Genomic DNA, 27,592 nt, shown 5'->3' with positions numbered 1-27,592 from the left:
TGTACTTAATTCTGCATTGTCTTTAAGAAAATTGCATGTTACGGAGAGCCGAGTGCTTAAGTTGAAAACTTTTTACCCTTTACAGACCCAGGTTGTTTTCTGTAACATATCTAATAACTATCATTTTGAACATCACTCAAAAATGTAAGTTCTGTCATTTACTCACTCTCATGTGACAGAGTTTTTGGATGACAGAGTTTTTTTCATGTTTGGATGAACTGTTCCTTTTAGCTACTATGACTGCATCATTTAATGCTTAACAGATCATTGAGAATGTTAGAAATGAGTTAGAAATGTACTGTAATGAACATTGATTGAACTAACAGGTCTGTATGTTAACGTTTTTTGCACATAGCATTGGTGCTACAGAAGTTGAAAGTTTTGTACTGTAGCACAGGCCACACAATTGTAGCACAAATATTAAAAGCATGTTACATCTCTAAAAACAACTACAAGTAGTGTAGTTCATCACTTAAACAGGCATGTGACTGGCAAAGGACATTAATGTTGCATGCAGGACACACAAAATCCAACCGCCTTAATGTTTTCAGACAAACATTCTCTTTATTTGCCCAAAGTGGCAGGAACATAACACCTCTTGCTTAATTTTGTTTATATAGCCCAATATCACAATCCACAATCCATTTACACTTCAACAACATTGCACTCCAAATTAGCAGGACAGATCTGTGGGTCTGTGAGGAGACATTACTTTAAATAACTCTTTTACCAATGGAATTGGGTGTATGGACTCAATACAGCCGAGACATGATTTTTGAATCATACAATAGAGTACATCTACCAAGTAAATTAGTGGTGCACCACTGATTAACCTCACACTCAAACAAGCACACAACAAACTCTCGCTTCACACAAACAAGTGACCTTGCCTCGAACACATGCAAAACTGTATTGCACGTGAGCTACAGTGATACATTTATTCCTTGCACAGACTGTAGCATGTGCAACATGCATGTCGCACTGTACAGCACTGAGTATTTCTTGAACATAGTTTTTTTATTATTATTAAAATTTAAGGCACTGCATAAAAAAAGTTCTCAAAAATGTTATTGCTTGGCTACAGTAAGACTACACAATTTAATGAAGCCACTTTAGAGAACCAAGAAATCTGCAATGTATCTTTAAATAAATACATTTACATGTATGCAAATGTATGTAAATGCAGATATTTTTAGCTACACAAGCTTCACAAGATTTTGTGCGTTTATTGTGAAATGTTTAAGACTGCAATTCATAGTGCAAAAATTGTGTGTTGTATTCTCAACATTGCCTTCATGGGCGCTACAGCAGGTTTTAGCATCATCAGTGTCTACGGTCAGTTTTCTCTTTGAGTTTGCTACAGCTAACGGGTCTCATTCACATATCATAAAAACAGTTCATTATTTTATATTTGTACGCACAAGAGAACTTCTCACGAAAAATATTCACAACACGTGTGTATGCACGTGATTTTGTTCCTAATGAACATTAATTCTAATGTTAATGATTTTAGTGTATTCTAAAAGAGTGGCCTCATGCCCAAGGTTAATAATTTGCACAAAACACACCCAAACCATCTCCATATAAGGGCTTTTCGCACAACTTCTCCTTTACAGCCTTTGTCACAGCAGCGAACATGACGCAAAAAAATTAATAAAAATGATTTAGTGTTTTTCAGTGCAGGCCTATCTGAATGCAACTCACTTTCTTTTCAGAATAGTAGACAAACATAAATATCTGCAATCATAAATATAATCTTTTTTAACCAGGAATCATTTTACAGTGTATACCTTTGACTGTCTGTCAACCTGTGCTCTTGTTCAGCTTACTAAAACTACATAAAACAGGAGCAGGGTGAGGTTGGGACGCAAGTTTTGGGACAACACCTGATTGCAGGAGCAGGAAACACACTTCAGAGCGGCTCCTGGAGGAGCACAAGGTGACTGTTCCCCGTTTAGCCCCGATTCTTAATTACCGCAGCACTGTTGAGACTCCCAAAGCCCAGACCCGGCCCATATGGACCACTGGCACCCAGAACTTCATTTATATAAATCAGAGCTCTGCTGCGCTGCACATATGACCTCCACAAGGGCTCTCAGCTGCGCTCCACTGCCACAAAAACCTGGATATATCCAGTTAATTCCGAGACAGGACAAAACTGCGGTCAGGAAATGACACAGAGTCAGATACGAAAGCCCAGGCGTGAATACCTCTCTCCTGTGGATGTGCTGCCCATTATCATGCTGCTTTATTAATTAGATAATAACCAAAGAGGCCAATTCAAGCCTCGGTGGGTGAGACCTTTTGTGTAATTATCCCACGTTCGTGAGAGCGAGGGAACGAGGAACTTCTGCTTCATTGTACGGGGACTGCAAATCCTCCAGAGGGACAAATCACACAGGGGAAGACTCCACCACACAATCATGTGATATTAATGAGAAGAGGACAGGGGAATTAATAGGTTGTGCCATAGCGAGGGGAAGACTTGGAAGAATTAGCAACCGAATATACCCACCGCCGTGCTTCCCAACGCCATTGGCGAACACTCTCCACCTGCTGCTAAGAGTGATGGGCCTGCTGCACTGCTGGTCTTACCTGCCTCACATTACTCACATCTTGAACCGGTAATTTAGCACGCACAGATAATAACAAGGGACCACCGACTGCTGCTGCACACAGTGGCCACAGTGATTACTGCCTGAACACACACACTCTCCCGGGATATCTGTTGTCAGCAAGGTGAATTAATTCTGCATCTCCCTTACCTATCAACACATTCACACGTACACATACAAACACAAAACATGTAGACTCCCACAGAGACGAGCAGGACCTGAGCCAAAGTCTCCAGAAGCTGTCGAGCACTTAAAACAACTTCAAGGATACTTCTTCATGCACTACTAAAGTATGGAATAATGTCACTTCATCCTGGCTTCTTGGAATTCTGAAAGAGTGAGCAAAAGGAATCGATAAAAAAAATAAACACGTACAAAGTATGTGAAAACAACACATTGAGAAGGACAAAAGTAATTTAGGACTAATGCTGATACACGCGTAATACATTCCCAATGGTGAAGGAAAACAGCTCTTTTCATGAATAACCAGTTTCTGAGGAGGTGTTTTTGGTTTCGGGTGTGTATTAACTGTGGAGATTTCTCTGCCAAACAAATGTCCTTTATGTTCAGTGGGTTTTAAATGGATCCGATTAAATGTTGTTACAGAGCTAGTTATTCTGGTTAACCAAACAGCCAATCATTTGGTGACAATAGCTTAACAAAAACATCATCATAAAAGAACATTATATAATTATGTATTATTAAAGTAATATAATATGTACACATACATATATACATAGCCTAAACATACACTACCGATCATAAGTTTGGAGTCAGTAATGTTTTTAAAAAGTGTCTCATGCTCACCAAGGCTGCATGTATTTAATCAAAAATACAGTAAAAACATTAATATTGTGAAATATTATTACAATTTAACTATATAACAGTTTTTTAACAATTAATTTAATGCTGAAAACAGTGATGCTACTAAATATTGTTTTGTGGATTTTGTGGAATATTTTTTGAGGATGCTTTTATGAATAGAAAGTTCAAAAGAACAGTATTTATTTGAAATATAAACATTTTGTCACATTATAAATGTCTTTACGGTCTTTTTTTTTTTTTTTTTAGCAATTGAATGTGTCCTTGGGGAATAAAACTTAATTTCTTGAAAATTTCTTGTTCTAAAAAAAAAATAATAATAATAATAAATCCTTATTACTTGAAAGAATTTTGTCCCACACTCAGTGAAAGTGGAGCTGTCAGGGCTCTGCTCAGCACACCTTCAAAAACTATGGAATGTTGGTCCCACCCCCCGTATCATTGATTGGTTTAAAGTTTTATGGACACGCCCCCGTGTCCTCCGCCCTGCCCAGAAACGCACTCCGGTCACTCCTAATCACTGTCAACTATCAACGGCCGTGATTGAGAGCGTCCTGCGAATACAAACAATTGTTATCCTTTCATGAAAAGTCTGGAGTTGTTGTCAAACTTGGACCTTGTAAACCAGCACTGGATTTACATTTGAAGAAAAGGAAGTTATATTTATGTCAGCGTAAAGTGGAAAACTTAGCAGATCTTCGCAAGGAAATACTAAACGTCACAAGGAATCGCAAGAATATCTCTATGAACTTGTCTCAAACGTCAACATGTGCTTTGTATCTTTATAAACTTAAGCATGCAACCTCCTGTTGCATTTAGTAAGCAGAACATGCGTCTTTTGCTTAGTGAAAGCATTCAATGTTACTAAAATCCGGGATTTGTGTTTCCCCTCGCCTAGTAAAGTTCTGCAGCTGGTTTTGACTCGGAACTGAGTCTCATCTCAGTTTAAACTCGTTTCATCAGCGACCCACAAGAGCTGGTCGACATCAGTCATGAATGTGCCAAGGTGTTCTGGAGTTTGCGCTATGATGAGACTTCTGGCGCTGTTTATACACGTTATGTCAACGACAGCAAAGAGACACGTTGTATATTGGAACTCTACAAATACACGGTAAGATCACAATTACTTTTAATTCATACTCATCGTGTTGACTGTTTCCAATTAACCTTATTACGCAGGACTGCGGCTGCGTTCCCTGTGCGTAATTCAGTGCGCGGCGCTCTTCGGGAGCTTAGGCCAGTGAATGTGAAGTGACTAAGCCCAAAAACGCTCCCAGATTTGTGTTGCTTCATGTCTGCAGCCTGAAACACACCTGCACCTATTAAAGGGTTTAAGTGTGGTGTCCTCCCATGCCTCACTGTTTCCACCAGTCAAACTTTGATCTATTTATCCATAAAGGTACGCTCAGTCATTTTTGATAAAGTTTTATGCCTAAAGAAAAAAATGACTAGTGTTTTTATAAGTATTATGTAAATGATGTGTACTCACATGAGATGAAGATTAAGAAAAACAGCTGTTTTATGCCATTTTGAAATAATTACTATATTTATAACTAATAATAACAACAGTACGTTTAATTTATATAGATTTTCATGGACGCTTTTCTATTCCATGAGGCCATAGGAGAGGAATGTCATATTTGTTAATGACAGGGAACTGTGATGCAGCTGATGTTGTAGGTCAGATGTAGCAAGTCTAGTTTGTATTAATACTTCATGCATACTTAACATACTTTTAGTTTTAATATTGACCTTAAGGTTAGGGTTGTTGTTATTGTTAACTAAAATTAATAAAAATTGTTTTCATCAATTGAAATAAAGCTCAAATAAAATACAAATATTAGATTAAAAAAAGATAAGCTTAAAAAATGTAAATGTTGCATTGACAACTACCTGAAATAAAACTGAAAAAAGGTGAAAAATTAAAATAAGTTTATTGAAATTACTAAAGCGAAAATGAATATAAAAGCTAAATAAAAATGACAAAAGCACATAATATTTCTAAAATTTAAACTAAAATGAAAACTGAAAATATAAAAATATAAGCTAGTTCAAAATATTAATAAATTCTAAAATAGTATATAAATAATACTTAACACTGCTGATTTCAGAGGCTGCTAATTGGATCCAGAATCTAAGAATGTCCATTATATGGACGTTTGCAGAATGAGACTGAGGAAAACAAACAAAGAGGATCAAAACAAAAGATAAACAAACAGCTTCGGTGTGAAGCGGCTGCAGTTAGTAATTATCTTGTGTATCTGTGTTCCAAATTCATTAATTGGGATCAGGGGTCAGAGCTTTTGTATCTGTTAAATAAATGGGGGAATCAACTGTATGCTGTAAAATCCAATGGCCTTCCGCTCCTTACAGTCTGGTGAACAATTCCTCTAGGTTTGATCAATTAGTGCTGAATGTAGCACTACTTAAATGAATCAATGTTAATGATGTGTGCATATCAGCTCTCTTCCTGTAGTGCCACAGATCTGTCCTCTGTCTTGCTCTGTAATGGTTTAATTGGTGTCATTTGTCAAACTGGTGGCACGCTCACCTGCCACTCCAGGTGTTATCTCAGTCTGGATTGGCTGTTCAGTTTAGGACAGCCTGGAGGGCCAGCTGTGCTCCGCCCCTCTCGGAATGTCTCGGACATGGGAAGCCAGCAACAGGCCTCATGTAGTGACACGCAAATCATTAAAATGCTTGAAACTAGTTCTTTTGTCACAGCTCATTAATTTCTCATCAGAGAAACATGGCTTTTTAAGGTTTTACAGATTTGTTATTTGGCTTTCAGTTTATTATTCATATGACAGAGATGAGAGATTAATTTTCTCTTATCTTGTGGGCTCACTGACTTTTTGCATGCTAACACATACACAAATCAACACTTGAATTCAGCATAGTCATGTTTAGTCTTGTTATGCAGTGATGTGGTTTATTAACATATTTAGACAAAGGCATCTGCAGACTAAACTTCAACTCCTTTGCTTCACGCTTCTCCAGTGCTGCAAACAATGAACACATTGCACAGACATTGATTTGCTGTTTACACCAAATAGTGCAATATAACCAGATTAATGAGGCTCGGTTTTTGGAGACATGAGTGCTGCAAGGTAGTCATGTTTAGCTTGCAGTGTTTCATCACATCAATACTTTGGACAGAGTTGGAGAAAGACTTTTAGGTTTATGTCTAGCTGTGTGTGTGTGTGTGTGTGGTGTGTATATTTATTTTTCCTTCTCCTTAATCTCCACTCCAGCCTTTCAGTTGTAACTGAGCTGTGAACTGCTGTGAGAAACGTGTTGCTTTTCGTTTATCAGCTGACGTTTTAGATGGCCTGCCAGGTAGATTAAGCTTATAACGTGTGCTTCGCTCTTATCTGTCACGCTCTCTCAGCTCACCCCTTTATTTCCTCATGTTTTCTTACCAACTTAACCAAAAAGTTTGAAACAGTCTGGATTGGCTGTTCAGTTTAGGACAGCCTGGAGGGCCAGCTGTGCTCCGCCCCTCTCGGAATGTCTCGGACATGGGAAGCCAGCAACAGGCCTCATGTAGTGACACGCAAATCATTAAAATGCTTGAAACTAGTTCTTTTGTCACAGCTCATTAATTTCTCATCAGAGAAACATGGCTTTTTAAGGTTTTACAGATTTGTTATTTGGCTTTCAGTTTATTATTCATATGACAGAGATGAGAGATTAATTTTCTCTTATCTTGTGGGCTCACTGACTTTTTGCATGCTAACACATACACAAATCAACACTTGAATTCAGCATAGTCATGTTTAGTCTTGTTATGCAGTGATGTGGTTTATTAACATATTTAGACAAAGGCATCTGCAGACTAAACTTCAACTCCTTTGCTTCACGCTTCTCCAGTGCTGCAAACAATGAACACATTGCACAGACATTGATTTGCTGTTTACACCAAATAGTGCAATATAACCAGATTAATGAGGCTCGGTTTTTGGAGACATGAGTGCTGCAAGGTAGTCATGTTTAGCTTGCAGTGTTTCATCACATCAATACTTTGGACAGAGTTGGAGAAAGACTTTTAGGTTTATGTCTAGCTGTGTGTGTGTGTGTGTGTGGTGTGTATATTTATTTTTCCTTCTCCTTAATCTCCACTCCAGCCTTTCAGTTGTAACTGAGCTGTGAACTGCTGTGAGAAACGTGTTGCTTTTCGTTTATCAGCTGACGTTTTAGATGGCCTGCCAGGTAGATTAAGCTTATAACGTGTGCTTCGCTCTTATCTGTCACGCTCTCTCAGCTCACCCCTTTATTTCCTCATGTTTTCTTACCAACTTAACCAAAAAGTTTGAAACCTGATGCAATGGATGAGTGTGAACATACAGTGGAGCTTTCTGACTTAACGCACACACACAAACAGTCAGAGCTTCTTTCTTTTTTCTTCACATAAAAATGAAACTTCACACACTTTTATCGTTCCAAACCTGTATGACTTTTCTTTTGTGGAACACAAAAAGAGATTCTGAAGACAATGTTAAAAATTACTAAAACTGAATGGAAATATAAAAAAAGAACAAATAAGAATAACAAAAGTAAAAAGTAAATACTATAATAATATATACATAATACTGAACTTCTTACACTCTACTAGGCCATTAATGGTTTTGACCGAATTGAGTCAGTGAGTTGAGCTCAAGGACCATGAACAAATCATTCACACTGGGTTTGTGAACTGGATCAGATAATTCATTGAAAAGATCCAGCTTAAAAAGAATTACTTGTTCATAAATTGGACATTATTGTGCCAAGGAGAACTAAGACTGATGAGATTTTCACAAAATAAATAATTTTTAATCAATGTTTGCCGTATGGATTATGGCTTCAGAAGATTTAAAATATAGAGCCTGGACCACTTTTATGATGCTTTTTCTGCCTTTTTGAAGCTTGAAACCTTCATTTTACACCCATTCTAACTGCATGGAAAAGCGTGACCAGTGCATTCTCCAGAATATCTCCAGGACAGAAAGTCATACAGGTTTGGAACGACATGAGGGTGAGTATATGACGACAAGAGCTTCATTTTTGGTGAACTAGGCCTAGTCTTTATAGGCACAAGCTCGAAAGGCAACGGTTTTAAGTACGTCAGTGATATTAAACCTCTACATTTTCCAAATTCAACATTTTATATCTGTCTGTGTTCATCTCTCATGTGTGTGTGTGAGTCACTTACTCGGCAAGTTTGAACACATTTCTAATACTCTTGAAATTCCAAGTGCCTCTTTCTCAACAACTCCCTTTTACCTTTCACGGCTACGTGTTTCCGAACAGGATGCAAAAAAGTCTTTTTTTTTAATTGCTCAATTTTAAATAAACCAGCAATTAATACCCAAGGAACTTTGAATAATTTCTCTCGCATTTGTGCGTAATAGTGGATTGTGTGTTCACATGAGTGTTAATTCATGCATGCAAGCACATCAACCCCCCATACACACACTCCAAATACAATGTAGTATGTTTTCTCGTAGTTTCAACAGCGAGAGGCGGGATCAGACATCTCAGGCAGCACAGGGGCGGACGCACCCAAGCGCATGCAAATTTAAATTAAGGCTTGAAGATCAACTATAATTTTGCTCAATCAGGGCTGCCGTGATTGGACCCCTAAGCACGTCTCGTGCTTGGTGAGGACTTCCACAATTTTCGGATAATCTCCCTACTACTTCTATAAATCATTAGCTACGAGAACCCGTGAACTGTAATCAACAAACCTACTCAGAAATAATCACACTCAGGCTCGCATTCAAAAGGAAGTAAGAAAGTGAACTCCCTGCTGCTTTCGCTCTCTCGCTGGTTATTATGTGGTTGACTATAGCTTAATGCATCATAGTGGATTGTATAATTATCCATATGAATGGATCTATATTTACTTCATGCTTGTTTTTGTCTGTCCTGCCCAGCGTCTGCCCGTAACATTCAGCAATCTGCTGCACATTGTCATGAACGGCCATTTCCCGATAATGTAGATGACCTAAGAAATAGTTAGGTCGCATAAATCAAAACAAAATGTTTCGAAAACAGGAAATATTCCTCAACTTTGGACTCGACAACCTCAACTATGTCCTTATCACATTTTTCCTGCTGTGTAACTATGAAATATGTTCAGAGAAACTTACCCTAGTAAAGCTAGATATAGTCTCTGCTTTTAATTCCCATATAACATTTTCCTTGGCTTACATATGTGATTGAAAACTTACTTTTGAAATTGCTCAATTTGTAACTGTGCATCTTTCTGGATATGTTCCTCTTTCCTCAGTGGTTTCCTATCAGTCTGTAAAGGCCACCTGGCCCAGTGGGCATGTAGAGATTTTGGAGGTTCATAGAGGGACTTTACAGTCAGACTATGGCTTGTTCCCGATTCGCTGAGGTCCAATCGGCTTCTTTGAAAAAGTCCCAGTCAATATAAGTTTATGGACTAAGCATGAAACGGATATAATCTTATAAAACGGGTCTTGAGCGGTGGAATTTGGCCAGACCTGGTAGGGATAACCTTTCAATCTACCTTGAAGAAAATCATATTCTGTCGCCTGTTTAATATTATAATTTAGTGATTATATGAGTTTCAGATTTCTCTGTGTGATTGCACAGGGCCGGCTTCCCAGCCGTCCCACTGCATATGGCGAAGAGAGAGTTTCCATATTTTCTCCCTTCCCTGGATATTTGGCTAATACCCACCATACAGATGTTATCAGCAAGTACACTCCATTATCTCACACCTCCACATTGGCCAATAGCGCTTCTCTCAGCATGACCACATCAATATCACTCACCAGTTCGCTGTCCTTTGCATGGCTGGTTTTGTGCACACATGCATGTGCATACATGCGCCGTTGCGTTATTAGAGGCCGGGTATGTTGCCAGTCTGTATGCCAGCCGGTGGCCTGAATGTGTCTTTTGGAAGATAAAATGAAGTTTCAAGTGTAAATTCATTTTCTTGGTGTCTAAAGAAGTTGACTGTTATTTATTAAAGAAGTTTTGGGGCAACAAGCAACTTACAAGCAAATTGTGTACCAGTGCCAAGACAAAACAAGCCATTGTCTCCAAAAATTAAACCTTTTGGAGCTACTGTAATGAACTTTTGTAGTTGCCAAATTAGAGAACTGCTTGATATAGCATTGTTGATGATTGTTCAGAAACTTTGAGGGCTGTTTACTTAAGCCTCTAGCAATAGTCACTGTTCAGAGATATTGTAATATAAAGACTAGACTAGTTAAGTTAACTAGAGTGTTTTTAGAGTTGCATTTAGTGTTCTTTTCCCAAATTCGTTCTGGCAATTTACCGGTATGAGAAGTTGTAGCATTACCAGTAAATTACCGGTAATGTGCTCTGTGTGAATGCAGAACAAGATTACCGGTATGGGCACGTACGTGACCAGAATGCACTGACGTAAAACATCTACCTTCTTGGGCCTTATCATAACATTCTGATGCAGATGACGCATTTACTCTGCGCTGTTTACGGAAGTCAAAGAAATGTCTAAAGTGAAAGGGGCTAATGTCACTCCAGTGATCCTTATTGTATTTGGCTCATAAAAATAAATAAATATATATTTTCTTTGTAAAAACATGATTGACTAGATTGTTCCAACATGTTGATCTGACAGTTTTATACCCGAAAACGTTTTGCTTCCACTTTACAGTTGGACCTTACTGTGTTAAAACATATATATATATATATATATATATATATAATATTTCTTGCAGTTCAGTTAAATTCAGTGATGGCTCTGAGTGAGTCTGATTCAAATTGCTTACTGTTTGAGAATTTTTTTTGATTCAACAACATACTGGGTCATAAGAGTCATTTCACAAATCACTGGAGCTCACAAGATGATATGAGTCATTAAGTTTCTAAATTGTCATTTTTGTTGCATTTGTGACCATTCACCACCTGGAGTCCTGAAAAAAGCAATTTCCTTGCTTTTATAGGCCTAAAGATAAAATATATTTTATTATGTACAGTAAGCAGCTGATTTACCTCACTAATGCTATTGAAGCATAAAAACACAGCATGTGGTAACTGGACTGCATGTATATTTTTACAAGGACAGGTTTTTGTACTCATATTGTTGGGGAGTTTTTCACACCGGTTAGTGTTTGATGAGGAATGCAGGGGTGGGTATGGCCGTGGTTGAGGATTCATAACTGAAAACAGTGTTTTCTTCTTTTTCACTGAACTTAACCTCAGGGTGCCCTCTTGAAAATACCTCCAACTCAGTACCTGCGCCAACACTTCAACGGGCAAACTGAATTACTTCGTGATATGGGGGTTTCACTGTGTTTGTGCAATCGTATTAGCCTGGCTGGGAGATATTGCGTTTCTAGCATTGCCTGTTGTGAGGAATCAAATGCGGACCGGAAATCTTATTGTTTTGGCTTTCAATATTACACATGCAAAATTGTTTAAAGGAAAAGCTGCTTTTTCAGGAAACACACACACATAAATTCAAACATGCGAACACATGCATAGCTCTCTTTCCTTTGTGGGATGTATAGGATGTTCTGTCTCTTTGAGACTTTGATCTTGTGTGGTGTCCTCCTTTTGCTGCTAATGGACATGTATTATCTGAGAGACAGGGAGAGAAGTGCCTTGGCCTGATCTACTGTTTAAGCTAGACCCTATATAGATCTGTGCCTGCTTGTGATGTCTGCGAAACTCAGACACCATTTCTCTTTTTCCTCTTCTCCCATCCCATGAGCATCAGTTACTCTTTCCCATTTTCTAATGTGTTGTTCTAGTTGTGTCTGCACAAGCATATTTAAATTATACACAACTATTCAAAAGTTTGAGGTCAGTAATATAATTTTAAAGAAATTAATACTTTTATTCTGTAAGAATGCATTAAATGATCATTAGTGACAGTAAAGATTTTTACATTGTTACAGTGATTTCTATTTCAAATAGGCTAAATGCTGTTCTTGAAAAATATATATGTATGTATCACAGTTTCCACAAAAATATCAATTTTTTTAGCATTGAATCAATCTTTTTAATGGTTCATGAGCACCAAATCAACATGAAAATTATTTAACTGAAGACACTGAATTCTGGAGTAATGGCTGCTAAAAATTCAGTCTATATTCTATAGTCTTCTTTGTATTTTATAGTCTATATTATTTGTACTCTATATTCTTGTGAAATTATGTACATTTATGTTAGGTTTGTTCTGCTCTAATACAAGTGAATGAATATAACAAACCTTTTAAAAGGAGAATTTATTGCAATTTTCCTTCCGTTGATTAATTTCCATTTGTATAATAAATCAAATTTAGGAATTATTGTCTGAAAGAAGAATTGTTTATTTGTTATTTTCATTGTGAAAACTAAAAGGCCAATAATCATTCCCAAGTTCACCAATTTCTGTGACGTAGCCTATTAATATAGAAAAAGTTAATCATATACCAACCAATAGTCCAGCATTTAGAGTTATCTTTTTACTTAGTTACTCATTACCAAAAAGCAAATCATACCACTATTTCATTAGCTGTTGTTGTTCTGTCACAGTATGTGTTCTAGCACAGTGTAGGCTGTAGAGGACTGTATATTGCCGGTATTAATTTGTGAATAAACCAAGTGGACCTCTAGCTGTCATGTTAATTTAGGTGTTGTTTGGCTTCGCATGCATATAAACTATGAAGAGGTGTTTGTGTGTCTGTGAACACATTACCATTTGTGGTTGACTGAAAGGGTAGGAGTGTGTGTGTATAATGGGAGTGTGTTGATTTGTGGTTCAGACTCTTATCTTCCTTTCAAACCATTTCTTAATTCTTATCAACAGTGTTGATTGTCTCCATGCTTTATCTTGCAACTTGAAAAGTAGCCATTTGCTTATCTGGTTCCTGCATCACCCCTTTAAAGTCAATATGAAATCAAGTGTGTTGATTTGTGGTTCAGACTCTTATCTTCCTTTCAAACCACTTCTTAATTCTTATCAACAGTGTTGATTGTCTCCATGCTTTATCTTGCAACTTGAAAAGTAGCCATTTGCTTATCTGGTTCCTGCATCACCCCTTTAAAGTCAATATGAAATCAAAATAAATTGACCCTACTTTCTTAATCAATGCATGTTCTTGGCCTTGTGAATGATTCATCGGTGCATGTTGTCTTCATAATCACAATCATAAAAACGTATTCTTCTCTGAAATTAGGCTAATTTGCTTCTTGATGATGTAACTAAGGCCTTTTGGGCAATTGTATAATATTAGCCAACAGCGTTTTGGGTGTTCTTTTTAGCAACCTATAATTTAGGTGTGTGCTTCCTAAAAGCATACTTTGCCAGCTAGGGTTCAAGTTCTGTTGTTACCAACATAGTTCAATGATTTGATGTTTCCCGAATCCATAGTTCCAACGAACACTTGCAAACAGCATCGCAAAGTTGTGTTGTTGGAGCTACAGCTCTCAACTTTGTGGTTAGAAAAGGATAGTTACTTATTAATATGACTAATTGACTTCCTGCACTTGAGCAAAATAAGCAAGCTTAACAATATAGTACAATCTATGTCTTTCATTCCATTCATTCAAAATTTCATTCTACATTTTCTACACCATTTTTGAAGAGTGAGCATAGAGGTCTTCTTGGGTCCTATAATCTGTACCCGACCCGGATCGACCCAAATCACTTAATAAAATTAGACCCGAGTCCGACCCAACTCGACAGCATTTGTTTTTTAACCCGACTGGACCGAACATAAACGGCATTGGCGTGTTCACAGCCTGCAGCCTGCAGCTTATTTATTATTACTTTATATTAATGCCTGGCTGATGGATACAAGTTATTTCAGAATTTGGCTTTCAATTGTAACCAGTGGATTGGAAAAATAAACGTGATAGCTTGATAAAAATTAAATCGATAGCCTAATAAATCATGGATTTGCTAGGGTTGTCTGCAACACTACCTCATCTCTGGCAAAGGACATCTGCACACATAAAAGAAAATCCCTGCATGAACATGCAGCGCAATGAAGTGAGTGGCTTTTCCTGATATCTATGAGATGGATTTCTGTGTGCGAGGTTACAAACGTTTGTTCCTTTTCTACGTGCGTTTCTCAAAAATGCACTTAACACGAATGTGCAAGTACACATCTGGGATAGTTTAAAAGAATTCGGGTCTTATCGGGTTCATTTGGAAAAAGCCCATTTTAAATGACCCGAGACCCAAGGCCACTAATACTGAACCTGACCTGTGTCTGAGGCACTCGTCGAAGTTTCGGACCTGAACCTGCTTGGGCCTTGGGTCAGACTTTGGGATGTAAGAGAACACGTAAAATAATGGAAAACAAAAATCCTCAGATGCCATGTTCAATATTTACAGCAGTAATCTGACATTAATTTGATCTCAAATTGATTAATTAGCAGAGGTTATCACTCTACCATTTGACGTCATTATTACATAACACTTATTACCAGTGTGGTTCAAATGACGGATGTGCAACATAGTTCTTACGTTTTCGGGGAACACTGACTAGCTAGTTAGTTTCTCCAACAATGCATTGTATGATGCTAATGAGTTACGTCGTTGATCCAATCAATTCCTGGTGGATAAAGTCTCAACCTAATTTTAATCTTGTTACTAAGAAATCACAAAAGAAAAACGGGTTGCAAACATAATTTCACGCCAACTCAAAACATTCATGGGCACACTGTTGATTCATATTTTATTCTGCAATTCATCATTTCTCATTTTCTAGTCCACACACTAACACAGCAGAGCATCCTGATAGTCCACTCTTCCCTGCATCATTTCTGTCTTCCTTCCCTCTCTCTGCTGAGAAGGAAAATACATTTTGCCCATTCTGAATGAGCAGAAAAAAAGGCAAGCACATTATGCAGGGATGGCAGGAAGAGAATCAACAGTTTTTGGCGCCTGAATCGGTAGGGGAGCCCCTCTGGGGAAGAAGGGGTGAGGTGAGAGGAGGAGAGGGAGAGAGAGAGATGGGGAGGAAGAGATGTCAGCAGGTATTACTATCACTGTCACTGTGCAGTCGTGGAGAGAAACACCCTCGTCATGCTTACTTACCCTAAAGGGAGAACATTTGGGGAATAGTGTGTACCATAGAATTACCATATTGTGAGTTTTGTCTTTTTTGTTTTGTATAATTTATGTGTACATTTCTAATAATTATTTCCTCCCCCATTTTTTCCAGTAAGTGTACATGTGATTGGGATTGGTTTGTTGTTGATTCATTATTGTAGTGTTTGGTAGATGCAGTATATAATAATTAAAATCAAATCAATCAATGAAAAATTCTGACATGATTGACATATTCCAAGTTATTAGTGAAATTAATCTCCTATATTAATATTTGCTGATAAAATCCCTTAAAGCATTAAATAGACAAAAAGTGGCTTTATTTAGAAGTCATTATTTTATTTTATATTATAAAAATAATTGTATATAAGTGCTGTCAAACTATTAATCGCGATTAATCGCATCCAAAATAAAAGTTTTTGTTTACGTAATATATGTGTGTGTACTGTGTATATTTATTATGTGTGTATATATAAATACACACATTCATGTATATATTTAAGAGAAATGTGTTGTTTATATACTAAATATGTTTATATATAATATAATTATTTGAATATAAATATATACATGTAAATACAGGTAAATATTTTCAAAATATATACTGTATATGTGTGTGTGTGTGTGTGTGTGTGTATATATATGTGAAGAACCTTTTGAAGCACCTTTATTTTTAAGAGTGTATAGGCATGAACATTTGTGTATTCGAATGCATGTTATTGTTTGAATGTACATATTTTGTGGGTATTATTATTATTATTATTTTTTGACTTGTAGGTTCTTTGTGGTGAAAAAAGGTTCTTCAGATTACAAAAAGGTAAGAAAGAGATGGTTCTTTAAAGAACCTTTGACTGAATGGTTCTTTGTGGAACCAAAAATGGTTCTTCTATGGCATCGCTGTGAAGAACCTTTTGAAGCACCTTTATTTTTAAGAGTGTATAGGCATGAACATTTGTGTATTCGAATGCATGTTATTGTTTGAATGTACATATTTTGTGGGTGGGTGACTTGTAATTTGTTATTGTAAATTGGGTGTGCGTGGGGTGTCTATTATGAGTGCTGTTGGAGTTTAGCAGATACCTGTAGAAGGGTCTAGAGCAGAATGCATGGAATGCTGGGTATTGTGCTGGTTTCTTGCTCACTGTGGTGAGGCCATGTGTGCACGGGATACAGCTTGTGTGCACGTGCAGGTCTGGGTGTGTACTTCTGATAGACGTGTTTTGATAACCGTTTCAGTTCTTCAAACCGGCAGCTCACGATTCACCGGTTATTAAACAGATTTGTCCTCTCTGTGTGGAAGCAGAACGCAATCAAAACAACCAGTGCTGATGATGACTGGGTCCTATTCATCAAGCAGGTCTTGTGGTTAGTGTCTGGAACACACTGAACAGATTTCCTGCAGAGCTCTCTGTACCGTTTCTCATATGGTGCGTAGCTTTGTCATCATTATTGCACAGACTGTCTGTGGGATCAAATGCATTTTTTTTTGTTCTGAAATTAAATTTATAGACATCAGTCTGAGACTAGTCTAAGAAGATATATTATACTACTAGTAGGGGTTTGGGGGATTACCCCATGATTTACTCACCCTCGAGCCATCCTAGGTGTATGTGACTTTCTTCTTTCAGACGAATACAATCAGAGTTATAATAAAAATGTCCTGGCTCTTCCAAGCTTCATAATGGTAGTGAATGGTGGTTGAGATTTTGAAGGCCAAAAAAGTGCATGCATCCATCCATCATAAAAAGTACTCCACACGGCTCTGGGGGGTTAAAAAGAGATTTCTGAAGTGAAGCGATGCATCTGTGTATAAGAAAAATATCCATATTTAAAACTTTATAAGCCATAATCTCTAGCTTCTACAAAAGCTAACATAAACAGCAGTAGCATTTACAAATAACAGTGTATCTACAAAGTATGAGAAAGCTATGGGGAAAAAAGCCATTCTGAAACGTCCTGGAAGAGCCGTGCTTCTGCTCGATCCTCTTCACTAATATTCTCTGGGTCTGATTCGGGCTCAAATTGATAAGGCAATATTGCTTACAATACACCGGAGCACATGCAACTACCCATAATGGTAAGGGGCGTGACGTTTACGGACAACGTGCACTAGAAGGCTATCTGAACCCATTGCGTATTTCTGAGGGAGGGGCTTCATAGAACCAGGAAGTCAACAGACCGTTTTTAGGGGAATTGGAAACAGCGGTGTAGAATAAAGGTAAAATATGTTAGAATTGCAAAAGCATGTGCACCCCATAAACGCAATCAAGCCTTCGAAAATAACTGATTTACCACCCCATTCATGCTTGTGGGGCGTAGCAATCGTTATATTTACACATTTCTGCATTCATCTCGCCACATTATTATGAGGAGATCATCAATACTCATACCACTTTTTGAATCCTTTCTACGTCTCTGCTTGTGAGCATGAGGGGACAGCTGTACTTGTGGTACTTGTGTTGAAGATGTCCCTCCTGATGGGTTTTGTAATGTTATCTGAAATGACTGTCTCATTGTTCTAGCGGTAGCTGCTTGTCTGTAATCCTGAATTAAGTGGATAATTCTCTCTCAGCATGGGGCATGGGAGAAGCCATGGCTACACAACATGTGTCCTCCTTGAACCCACCCTGGCCGTGCCTCCCCCACAGCTCGGCTGTTGTTCAGTATTATGTGGGCTGCTCAAAAGAGTTTTGTACTTGAAGTGCATCCTCCTGTTTACAGACATCTAATGGTGGCCCTGGTGTTTCACTTCAGCCAGCTGCTTTTGACTGATATTGACTAAGTTAGATATTTTATTTTATTTTATTTTATTTTATTTTATACATTTAAATACATTTAAAATTTTATTTTTTTGTAATTGTAGTATTTATTTATTTATTTTGTATTGATTATAATTTTTACATTTATTTTTATTATAATTTTTTACATGTATTTATTTTCTGTATTTTATCTATGCAACGCATTTAATTTATTGTTTCATATTATACTTTTTAATTTAGTTTTATTTTAGTTTTCTAGTTGTTCTAGCTATTTTTAATTGCTTTTACTATTCTTTAGTATTTATTAAGTTATTCATAATTTAATTTTTATTGTAATTATAACATTACAAGTATACTTTTAATGTTTTAATTAATTTGTTTTATTTTTGTTGTTTTAATGTATTATTTGTATTTCATTTTAGCTTTTATTTTATTTTTATCTTGCTTAATTTATTATTTTTTAGTATTTATTATTTCAATTGAAAGCAAATTATTTTATTAAATTTTATTTATAATTTTTTATTTATTTAAAATGTATTGTAATTTAATTTCAATGTATTTTTGTAATGTAATTATAACATCATTATTAGTAGTATTTATTTTTATCCTATTTTTTACATTTTTAAATGTACTAGTTTTATTTTTATTCTTATTTATATTTAATTTAAGTTTTTTATTGTATTTACATTTTAGTCAATTTATTGTTTATTTTATTATTGTAATTTGAACAAATTGAATTATTTATTGTTCAACTTATTTTACTCCTTTTATCATATATAATCATACTTAAGCTTTGCATTTTTGTTAATTGTTTTCAGTTTCGCTTTTGTGTTACAGAAGACTAATGTGTGGTTTGGGTTCTTGGGTTTTGTGTGGGGCATTTTTGAGCCTTTTGTACTATGTGTGCCTAATGCAGGCCATGGGTGCTGCTTTTTGTATGGAGCGAGTTCTTCTCTTTGTGCGGCTGGGGCCTTTGTGACCTGAGCATGTTCAGAGGTGCTTGGCTCTCCTCTGGCTCTCCGCCTGGCCACAGCGCTACAAAGCTGAAGGCTGCCAAGCACCAGCACTCTTTCATGCCCTTTCAGCTCAGGAAAAACCCATTTGAATTTGAAACGTTTTGACAGAGAAAGATGGAGAGGAGGGGCTGAGGGAGAGATAGAGAAGGTTACCAGGAGAGAATGGGATGAGAGGGAAGAAGGAGTGAGAGAGAAAGAGAGAGGAAGTGTAAAAGAGAAAGGGCAGTTTTGTCCCATGAGATTACAATGCAGTGGCCGTGAAAGTGCTTAAATAAACAGTGTGTGAGAGAGGAAGAGCCAGAGGAGGAGAGACGGACACTGGGAAATGGAGTCAAGCGAGAGGGAGGAAGGGAAGGAAGGAAAGGGAGAGACACAGAAAATTGTTGACAAGGAAAGGAAGTGAGTGCAGAGAGTGGGGGAGGGACGTGGAGGGTGAAGGGAGGGAAGACTGAGCTACAAATTCCACAAATAAGAGAATAAGTGAAAGAGATGAGATGACCATTGGACCCCCTCTTCCACTTCAGGATGATAATGCCTCATGTCTTCTGTGCAGGCCTCTCTGAGTTGATAGATCTGACTCTGTGTGTGTCTTGTTACCTCTCTCATTGTTTCCTAATGAGACTTGATGTTATAATGCAACTTAAAGGGGTCATATGATGCGATTTCAAATTTTCCTTTCTCTTTGGAGTGTTACAAGCTCTTGGTGCATAAAGAAGATCTGTGAAGTTGCAAAGACTAAAGTCTCAAATCCAAAGAGATATTATTTATAAAAGTTAAGAGTTAACCACGCCCTCCTAAAACGGCTCATTCTAACACGCCCCCACGTCACGATGTGGGAAGATTTGCATAACGCCGCCCAAATGTTCTCAAAGAAAGAAGGCGTAACTTTTATTCTCGCTGTAGTATTGTATGTCGTGGAGACACTGTGTTTCATTGTGAAAGCGAAACAAGTTTGTTTGGCCTTCCAAAAGAGGACTACATCTGCTTCGTCATGCCTGGAGCTGATCTGTGCTGGTCGCTGAGGAAATACATCAACTTCGCGCTGTGGATCACCGGATCGGCTTTCACCGTGGACGAAGCCGAGTCCAGCCCGGGGTCGTCACATGTGGTTGCCGCAAGCCCTGGACACTCCTTCGTCGAATCCGCCGGCCGCCGCTCACTCTAGCCTGCCGTGTGTGATGCTGTGTGTTTTGTTGTGAAAGCAAAACTACTTTGTTTCGCCTTCCAAAAGAGGACACAACTAGAAATCAGTGGTTAAGTTGTATTTACAACACTGTTCCTGAACAGTTCAACCCAAATATTCAGATGTGTGCAGCACATTTTGTGGAGAATGAGGATTGTTTCCTGTGTGAGTAGCCTACAATGCCGGTGTCTGTTTCTATAAAGTGGGGCAGTTCCAACTTTGCAAGGACAGTCTGGTGCTTCTGACTCAGCCTGTAAGTAAATTTTTTATATTTAAAGAATTTGCCACTTACGATTCAAACGCGAGTTTTGAGCAGTGTAGAGTAGTGTTTGTTGTTTTTCCGATCACAAATGCAGACATGGTTTTATGTTTATGCAGCGCGATATGCAACGCAACGCGTAAAAAGACAGTATAAGTCATTATAATCAGTAATTATGTCCCCACTGGATGCAACAAATGCCTCGTTTGTAATGGGTTTTATTGTTTTTGTCTTGTCGCGCCGGGACACAAGGCATCACATGTTAAGGGGAGTAACATTTCCTTCACACGCTTGAGGTATTCAGCCAATCACAACGCACTAGATAGCTGGCTAATCAGTGTACACCTCACTTTTCAGACCGATGAGCTTTGTAAAAATCGATGTGTTTCAGAAAGGTGGGGCATAGAGGAGCAACAATAATGTAATTTGTAATGTTCTTTTTAGCAACGTCATATGACCCCTTTAAAAGCTTCTCCTTCGGATCTGATTTTTGTCCTAACCAGACTGCAACAAACAACAGGACATTTTGTCATTAGTTTTGTTTACACTGTGAAATCAGGTGATCAAATGTTCCCCATTGTCCAAACATTGTCCATTTTTTTTAACAACCCGGTATGTGAAACTCCTAATGTGTTAAAACCTACCAGTTTCTCTGTAGTTTATTCCATTAGATCCATGCAGTGATAATTTAATGTTGCACATTATTATTGTTTTAAGTGGCATTGTTGTTGCTCAAAGCTAATTCTGAAATAAGTTTGCTTTTAAGTGGTAATTGGTAACTTTGGATCTGAATCAGTTGGGAAAACGTAACACACCTTTGTAGAAACACAGAATACATTGATTTAAAATGTAGAGTAAAATTAATCAACTGCATTACAGATCAATTGTTTAAAAAAAGAGAGACAGAGAGAGAGAGAAACACAAAGTCTTATTGATCTGTGGCGCATTCATTTTGATTCTTTACACGTGTAATGATGTCCAGTGACTTGTTTGCATTATTTATGCATAATTTTATTTATTTGTAAGGCTTTTTTATGACTAAATTTGGTAATGGGAGAGTAAAATTATTTTTTAAACGTACACCGTTCAAACTAGGCTGCTTATGTTGAAGTGTTTGGGATGTGGCTTTTAATGATGAGACCTTTTTTGTAATCAGGCTCTCAAAAAGTATATAACAATTTGGATATAGATTTATCGGCCAACATATCGGTTATCGGCTTTCAAAAATAAAGAATAATCGGTTATCGGTATCGGCCAAAATTTTCATATCGGTGCATCCCTAGTCAAATAATTTCAACTGATCCACAAGTTGCCAAAAGTTACAGTCTTTACACTACAACTCAATAGTGAGCATTGATTGTTAAACATAATTTTAGTAGGACAAAGTACGATATACCATTATCTCGTTTTAATTCACCCACTAACAACCACTGAGACTTCCACATTCATCTAGGACAGGAAAGACATTCAGTACCCAGAGACAGATGTGAATGTTAATGTATGCACACACAGCAAGAAAGACTCCATTTTGACCATTTCTGAAGAAAATATGAGTGCTGCTTGCTTGTGAAAAAAATCACAGCCACAATACTAATGTATTTGCCAGGCTTTTGTTAAGGTGTTATGATAGGTTACTAGGGTGTTGATTAGATGATTGCTAAGTGGTTAATTACTGGCAAGTGAAAAGAGCCCATTTCCAAGTTTCTTAATATCCTGGTCCTGGCTCGGGCGTGGTACGCATGCAGTGTGAGCGCTAACCTCGCCGGAGCACGGAACAGATACTATTTTGTGTGCACTACTGTCATCATTACGACCGCAAACATATTTTATTACCACTACTACACTACACTTTTCAATTAATAAAGTATATTTAGGTTTATAATGGCTCTGGTTCTTACCTTATTGATGAACAGGAAATGTAGTTTGCGAGTAAAGCTGCAAATTATTTCATTTACGTCAGCTGCCTCCGTAATAATTTTCTGATACATACAAGTGAAAATCAATGCACGTCATAAATTATAAATTAATTATTATTAATTATTCTGCAGAATATTAGCGAAAGTGGTTTTCTCCATTATCTCATACATGATGTAAACGTGCTCAGGCCCGGAATGTTTAGTGCAAGTGTGAGTGCAGGCCAGCGGGGGAGTGGGGAGGGGGGATAATCGCGCTCGGGCTCGGTTCAAGGCAACCGTGCCTAGTGTGAGTACACTCTTAAAGAAAAAGATGTAGTGATTTAAAAAGGAGGGAGAGAGCAAGAGATGGCAAAGCTTTCTTATCAATGTTGAAAACAGTTGTGCTGCTTAATATTATGGTGAAAACCTTGATACTTTTTTCCAGGATTCTTAGAAAGTTCAAAAGAACAGTATTTATTTGAAATATAAATATTTTGTAACATTATAAATGTTATTGTCACTTTTGATCAATTTATAGCACTCCTGCTGAATTTCTTTAAAAAAATAAATAAAAATAAATACAATTTGTACTGACCCCAAACTTTTGCATGTGGTGTATATACTGTAAATAAAATATAAGTATACTAATATGTAAATCAAAGTTAGGAACTAGGAAGTCATTGCTTTACAGGTGGACGACTATAGAGGAAATGAACCAGGAAAAGAAAAGAGCCAGAACATGCAGTGATTAAAACAAGGAGGGAGAGAGCAAGAGAGGAGGGACGTGTGCGGGAAAGAGAGGCTGAAAGAGGCAAGAGTTCCTAGCCTATCAAAACTGTGACCCACTTTCGCAATGATGGATGCCCAAAGCCAGCTCAGAGTTATCGTTATTGCTTATTTGCTTTGCAAGCGCCCTGTTCAGTGCAGAGCGGGGTTGAACACTGGAGCATGTAACTCTGGTGGCTGCTCGCCCTAACCCACTTACCGACGACAGCTGGGCCTGCAGACCAGAGAGGGGCTCGCGCACAGCAGACCACTACAGCTGTCGCTACGCCAATCCTACAGGCAGACACCTGTCTCTGAATGCACTTTCCATTGTGTGTGCTTTCCTTTTTTAATTTTTCCTGGCCTTTTAAAGACCCTCCCAGGAAAGTCACAGTCGGCTGTACGGTAGCTAAAGGAGGAAGATGTATTTAAAGCGAAGGCAAAAAGGTCTTTAAAACAGCCAGAACCATCATTAGTCTGAGGTTTGGAAGTGGTGATGGAGGAAAGGGTGGGTCGGAGAGGGGCTGGCATAGTTCCCGGCTCCAGATTGGCCGACTCCCAGACCACTGCACCTCTGGCTTTACATACCCCCTGGACACCCACATGCACAGATTCGCATATGTTCATGTGCCCGTTATAGCGAATATACAACACCTAACACGTAGGGCAATGCAAAAAACATGGATGGAATTGTGGAATCATAAAGTCATAAAAATAGAATTAACAGTATTACGCATACTGTATCATGGCATTTGGCAACTTGGATGAATAAATCAGAAGTCAAGTGTCAAATTGCGACATGTACTAGTGTCCGTGACTATTAAAGAGGAAAAAAGCTCCTGCTTAAATATGAAGTCTGTATGTTCTGACGCTTGTGGTGTTTTCAGCATCTGCTGTCCCACTATATGAGGACATTTCACAACTGAGCTGCTCTAGATCACTTCACCTGCCACCTCATATATACACAAACCGCCAAAATAAAAGTTTGGTTTAACTTCAAGAAATTATGACATGTTATAATGTACAGTAGAATGTACATCTCAAAGTAATAACAGTTATACAGGTTAAAACAATATTTTTAAGGAATACCTCTGAATATCACACGTTTCACCATGTTTAAATTTTAACAGTAAACCTCTGTTGTGCAGTATTTTGAAAGAAGTTATGGTGGAATACAACAGGCCATAGCTTGACAGTAACTTTGACAGCCTTAAAATGCCTTGTAAAACTTTTTTTTTTTTAAACTGTTCTCAAACTTCTGTGGACTTTTTTTTACTTTTTACTTTTTCATTTTTTTTAGTCCATACAATTAAAGTTAATAGGGTCCAGTGTAGTTTTGTTTTGGACCCCACTGACTTTCATTGTATGAACAAAAACAGTTCTTCAAAATATAACCCTATGTGTTCCAAAGAAGAAAGAAAGTTATGCAGGTTTGAAGTGACATGAGAGGTCAGTAAATGATGACAGGAGTATGGATTGTCATTTTTAGGTGAACAATCCCTTTGCACACTTTCCAAAATTGCACTCTCTAATTGTGGCTCTTTTGCACTCCGTTGGTGTTTTATTAGTTTATAATGAACAAAATGAATCCCTTTCCTCATTCTTTTTTTTTTTTTTTTTTGCTCTTGGGGTTTCTTTCACAGCCTGAAGTAGGTACTAAGTTTCTTTCATGGTGTTAAATGGGTGAACAATTCTATAAAAAAGGGTTATTCACTGAAAAGCTTTTATTTTATGTAGGTATTAGCTTTATCTGTATTCAGCAAGAAAAGCAGCCAGTGTCCACTTCAGTAGTAGAGCATCAGCACAGAGGTTCGCATAGAGGCTGAGAAGGCCATTTGCTAATCTTCCTTTTTCAGATCCTGACTTATGCACGCACATACACACACACCGCATGCTAAAGTCATCCCCTCCTGTTCTTTGTAGTGCTGTGGGTCCTGCTGACTCTTGGTGAAAGGGGCGCTGTGCTAACAGGCAGAAAATAGACCCGGCTCTCTGTTTGAGCTCTGGCCTCAAGAGCCCCGGGCCGCACCGTTGCCCAGTGATAAACGCATTTGAAAACGGTGGGCACACAAAGTCTTCCGGTGCCTGGCTAAATGCTAAACACCCCCCTCATTCATACACATACACACGGTGCATTCCTTTTTAGACGACTTTACAAACCTATCTCCTGCAGCTTTGCTGAGGAGCAGCCAAGCTCCGCGCCCCGAGCAAGCCTGAGCTTCTCAGAGCACAGAAACGGCTTTTTACACACATTACACTACTGCATGGTGATTACAGGAGCATGTAGGTCAATCTTTAGCGTCTGTGCGTAATGTATTAGCTTGAATGGTTGAACGAACAAGCCTAATGAACGAATTAATGAACTGAATTAAGGGACAATGGGTCTCGTTTGCGAATCATGCATACATGTGTATTTGAGTGTGAAGCCTGTATACAAACGTTTTCACATAGAAATCACGACTCAAACATTTCAGAACTGAAAACATAAATAAAGAAAACATATTTACAAAAAAATTTAACTCCATATGGCCTTAGAAATGTGAATGTATGAAGATTCTCCTGTGAGGGACTCCCTTCCTAAAATATAAAATATAATTTAATGCAAAAAAAGACTAATTTATACATCTAAGAATATATATAGTGTGATATATAATGAATAAAATAATTGGCTGTGCTAAAGCAGATTATTTAAATATTCTCTAGAAAACTGTGCATGGTGATTACAGGAGCATGTAGGTCAATCTTTAGCGTCTGTGCGTAATGTATTAGCTTGAATGGTTGAACGAACAAGCCTAATGAACGAATTAATGAACTGAATTAAGGGACAATGGGTCTCGTTTGCGAATCATGCATACATGTGTATTTGAGTGTGAAGCCTGTATACAAACGTTTTCACATAGAAATCACGACTCAAACATTTCAGAACTGAAAACATAAATAAAGAAAACATATTTACAAAAAAATTTAACTCCATATGGCCTTAGAAATGTGAATGTATGAAGATTCTCCTGTGAGGGACTCCCTTCCTAAAATATAAAATATAATTTAATGTAAAAAAAGACTAATTTATACATCTAAGAATATATATAGTGTGATATATAATGAATAAAATAATTGGCTGTGCTAAAGCAGATTATTTAAATATTCTCTAGAAAACTATTTTTAAATTTGCTTTCATACAACTATATGCAGATTTGTTTTTAGTTCTTCCTTGGGATGCAACAGAATAAAATAATTGTTATTGATCTCAAAATAATTTATATTGATTTCCAACCCATCTTAAGTTAATACAGTTAACTTAATTAATACAACAATTTTGACAGCCTTAAACATGCATTGTACTTTCTTTCTTTTTTCTGTTCTCAAACTTCTGTGGACTCCCAGCACACTGTAATTATTTATTCATATTTGAATATTTGATTTTAATTTTTATTAATTATTATATATATATTTTTAAATGTCTATTTTATTTTTTATTTGGTTTTATATTAATTTCTTATATTTTATTTATTGTTCTTTAAATCAGACTTTCTAATCTGAAGCTTCTAAATGAGCACTGATCTTTTGACAGACACTAACCCACATTTATAAACACATAGGTACACGTAACACATTAGGACACATAACACATTAATAACCAGAAATATGGCATTTCCAGCATCACTTTTTCACTGACCAAAAGAAATGCCCCTGCGTTAGTTTTTATAAAATGCCACAGACAAACAAATACAGCTTAGCTCAGTCCGTAGCGTTTGTCTTTGTCAAGTTCTCCTCAGCATAACGATAGAAATAAATTTTCTGGGGTGTAGTTACAACTTTCCATGCCACAAAAGCCTTGTCCTGAAGAATGTTAAAATCAATATCATGAATTGCTGCACCTGCAGAACAACCTTGTTCTGTCCCCGCAAAGGTAACTATGGGTTGGTGCTGTTCTTTCAACTGGAACACGGTTCTCTCGCTCATAAACTGTCATGCACTACAAGTGAATAATACATTCCTAGCATGAGCGCACAAGGTTATTTAGCACGTGTGGAAAGCCAGCACCTCACAGGAAACAAACTAAGCCCCTAACCACATGTGGCCCCACACCTGGCACCTTTGGAGAGATAGAAAGAGCCACGCAAATGCTGGCACCAAAAAGGAAGCTTAAGGTCAGGAGTCCTATTTGTTTTTGTGTGTGTGCTCGTTTCCTTGTTTCCTCCTCTACACTTTGGAATAACATCCATTAACAA

The 27,592-nt window shown here is 37.5% G+C and overlaps 1 protein-coding gene across 2 annotated transcripts in view; it reads left to right on the top strand.

The window, feature by feature from the left end:
- Positions 1–3,964: 3,964 nt before the first annotated feature.
- Positions 3,965–27,592, top strand: part of LOC107582070 (ephrin-A4-like) — a 37,475-nt gene continuing 13,847 nt past the window's right edge. The window contains exons 1-2 of one of the 2 annotated variants that reach the window (XR_001608899.1): positions 4,468–4,548; positions 4,617–4,785. Coding sequence is in view for 1 of the 2 variants with exons in the window: in XM_016267794.1 (XP_016123280.1) it covers positions 4,430–4,548 (119 nt within the window). In the remaining variant the exon portion in view is untranslated. Of the gene's footprint in view, positions 4,549–4,616; positions 4,786–27,592 lie in introns of those variants that run through there. The other variant, XM_016267794.1, reaches the window with a different exon arrangement.

The sequence above is a fragment of the Sinocyclocheilus grahami genome, unplaced genomic scaffold (assembly GCF_001515645.1).
Source record: "Sinocyclocheilus grahami isolate Dianchi unplaced genomic scaffold, SAMN03320097.WGS_v1.1 scaffold40.1, whole genome shotgun sequence".
NCBI lineage: Eukaryota > Metazoa > Chordata > Actinopteri > Cypriniformes > Cyprinidae > Sinocyclocheilus > Sinocyclocheilus grahami.
This window is presented reverse-complemented; position numbering and strand designations above follow the sequence as displayed.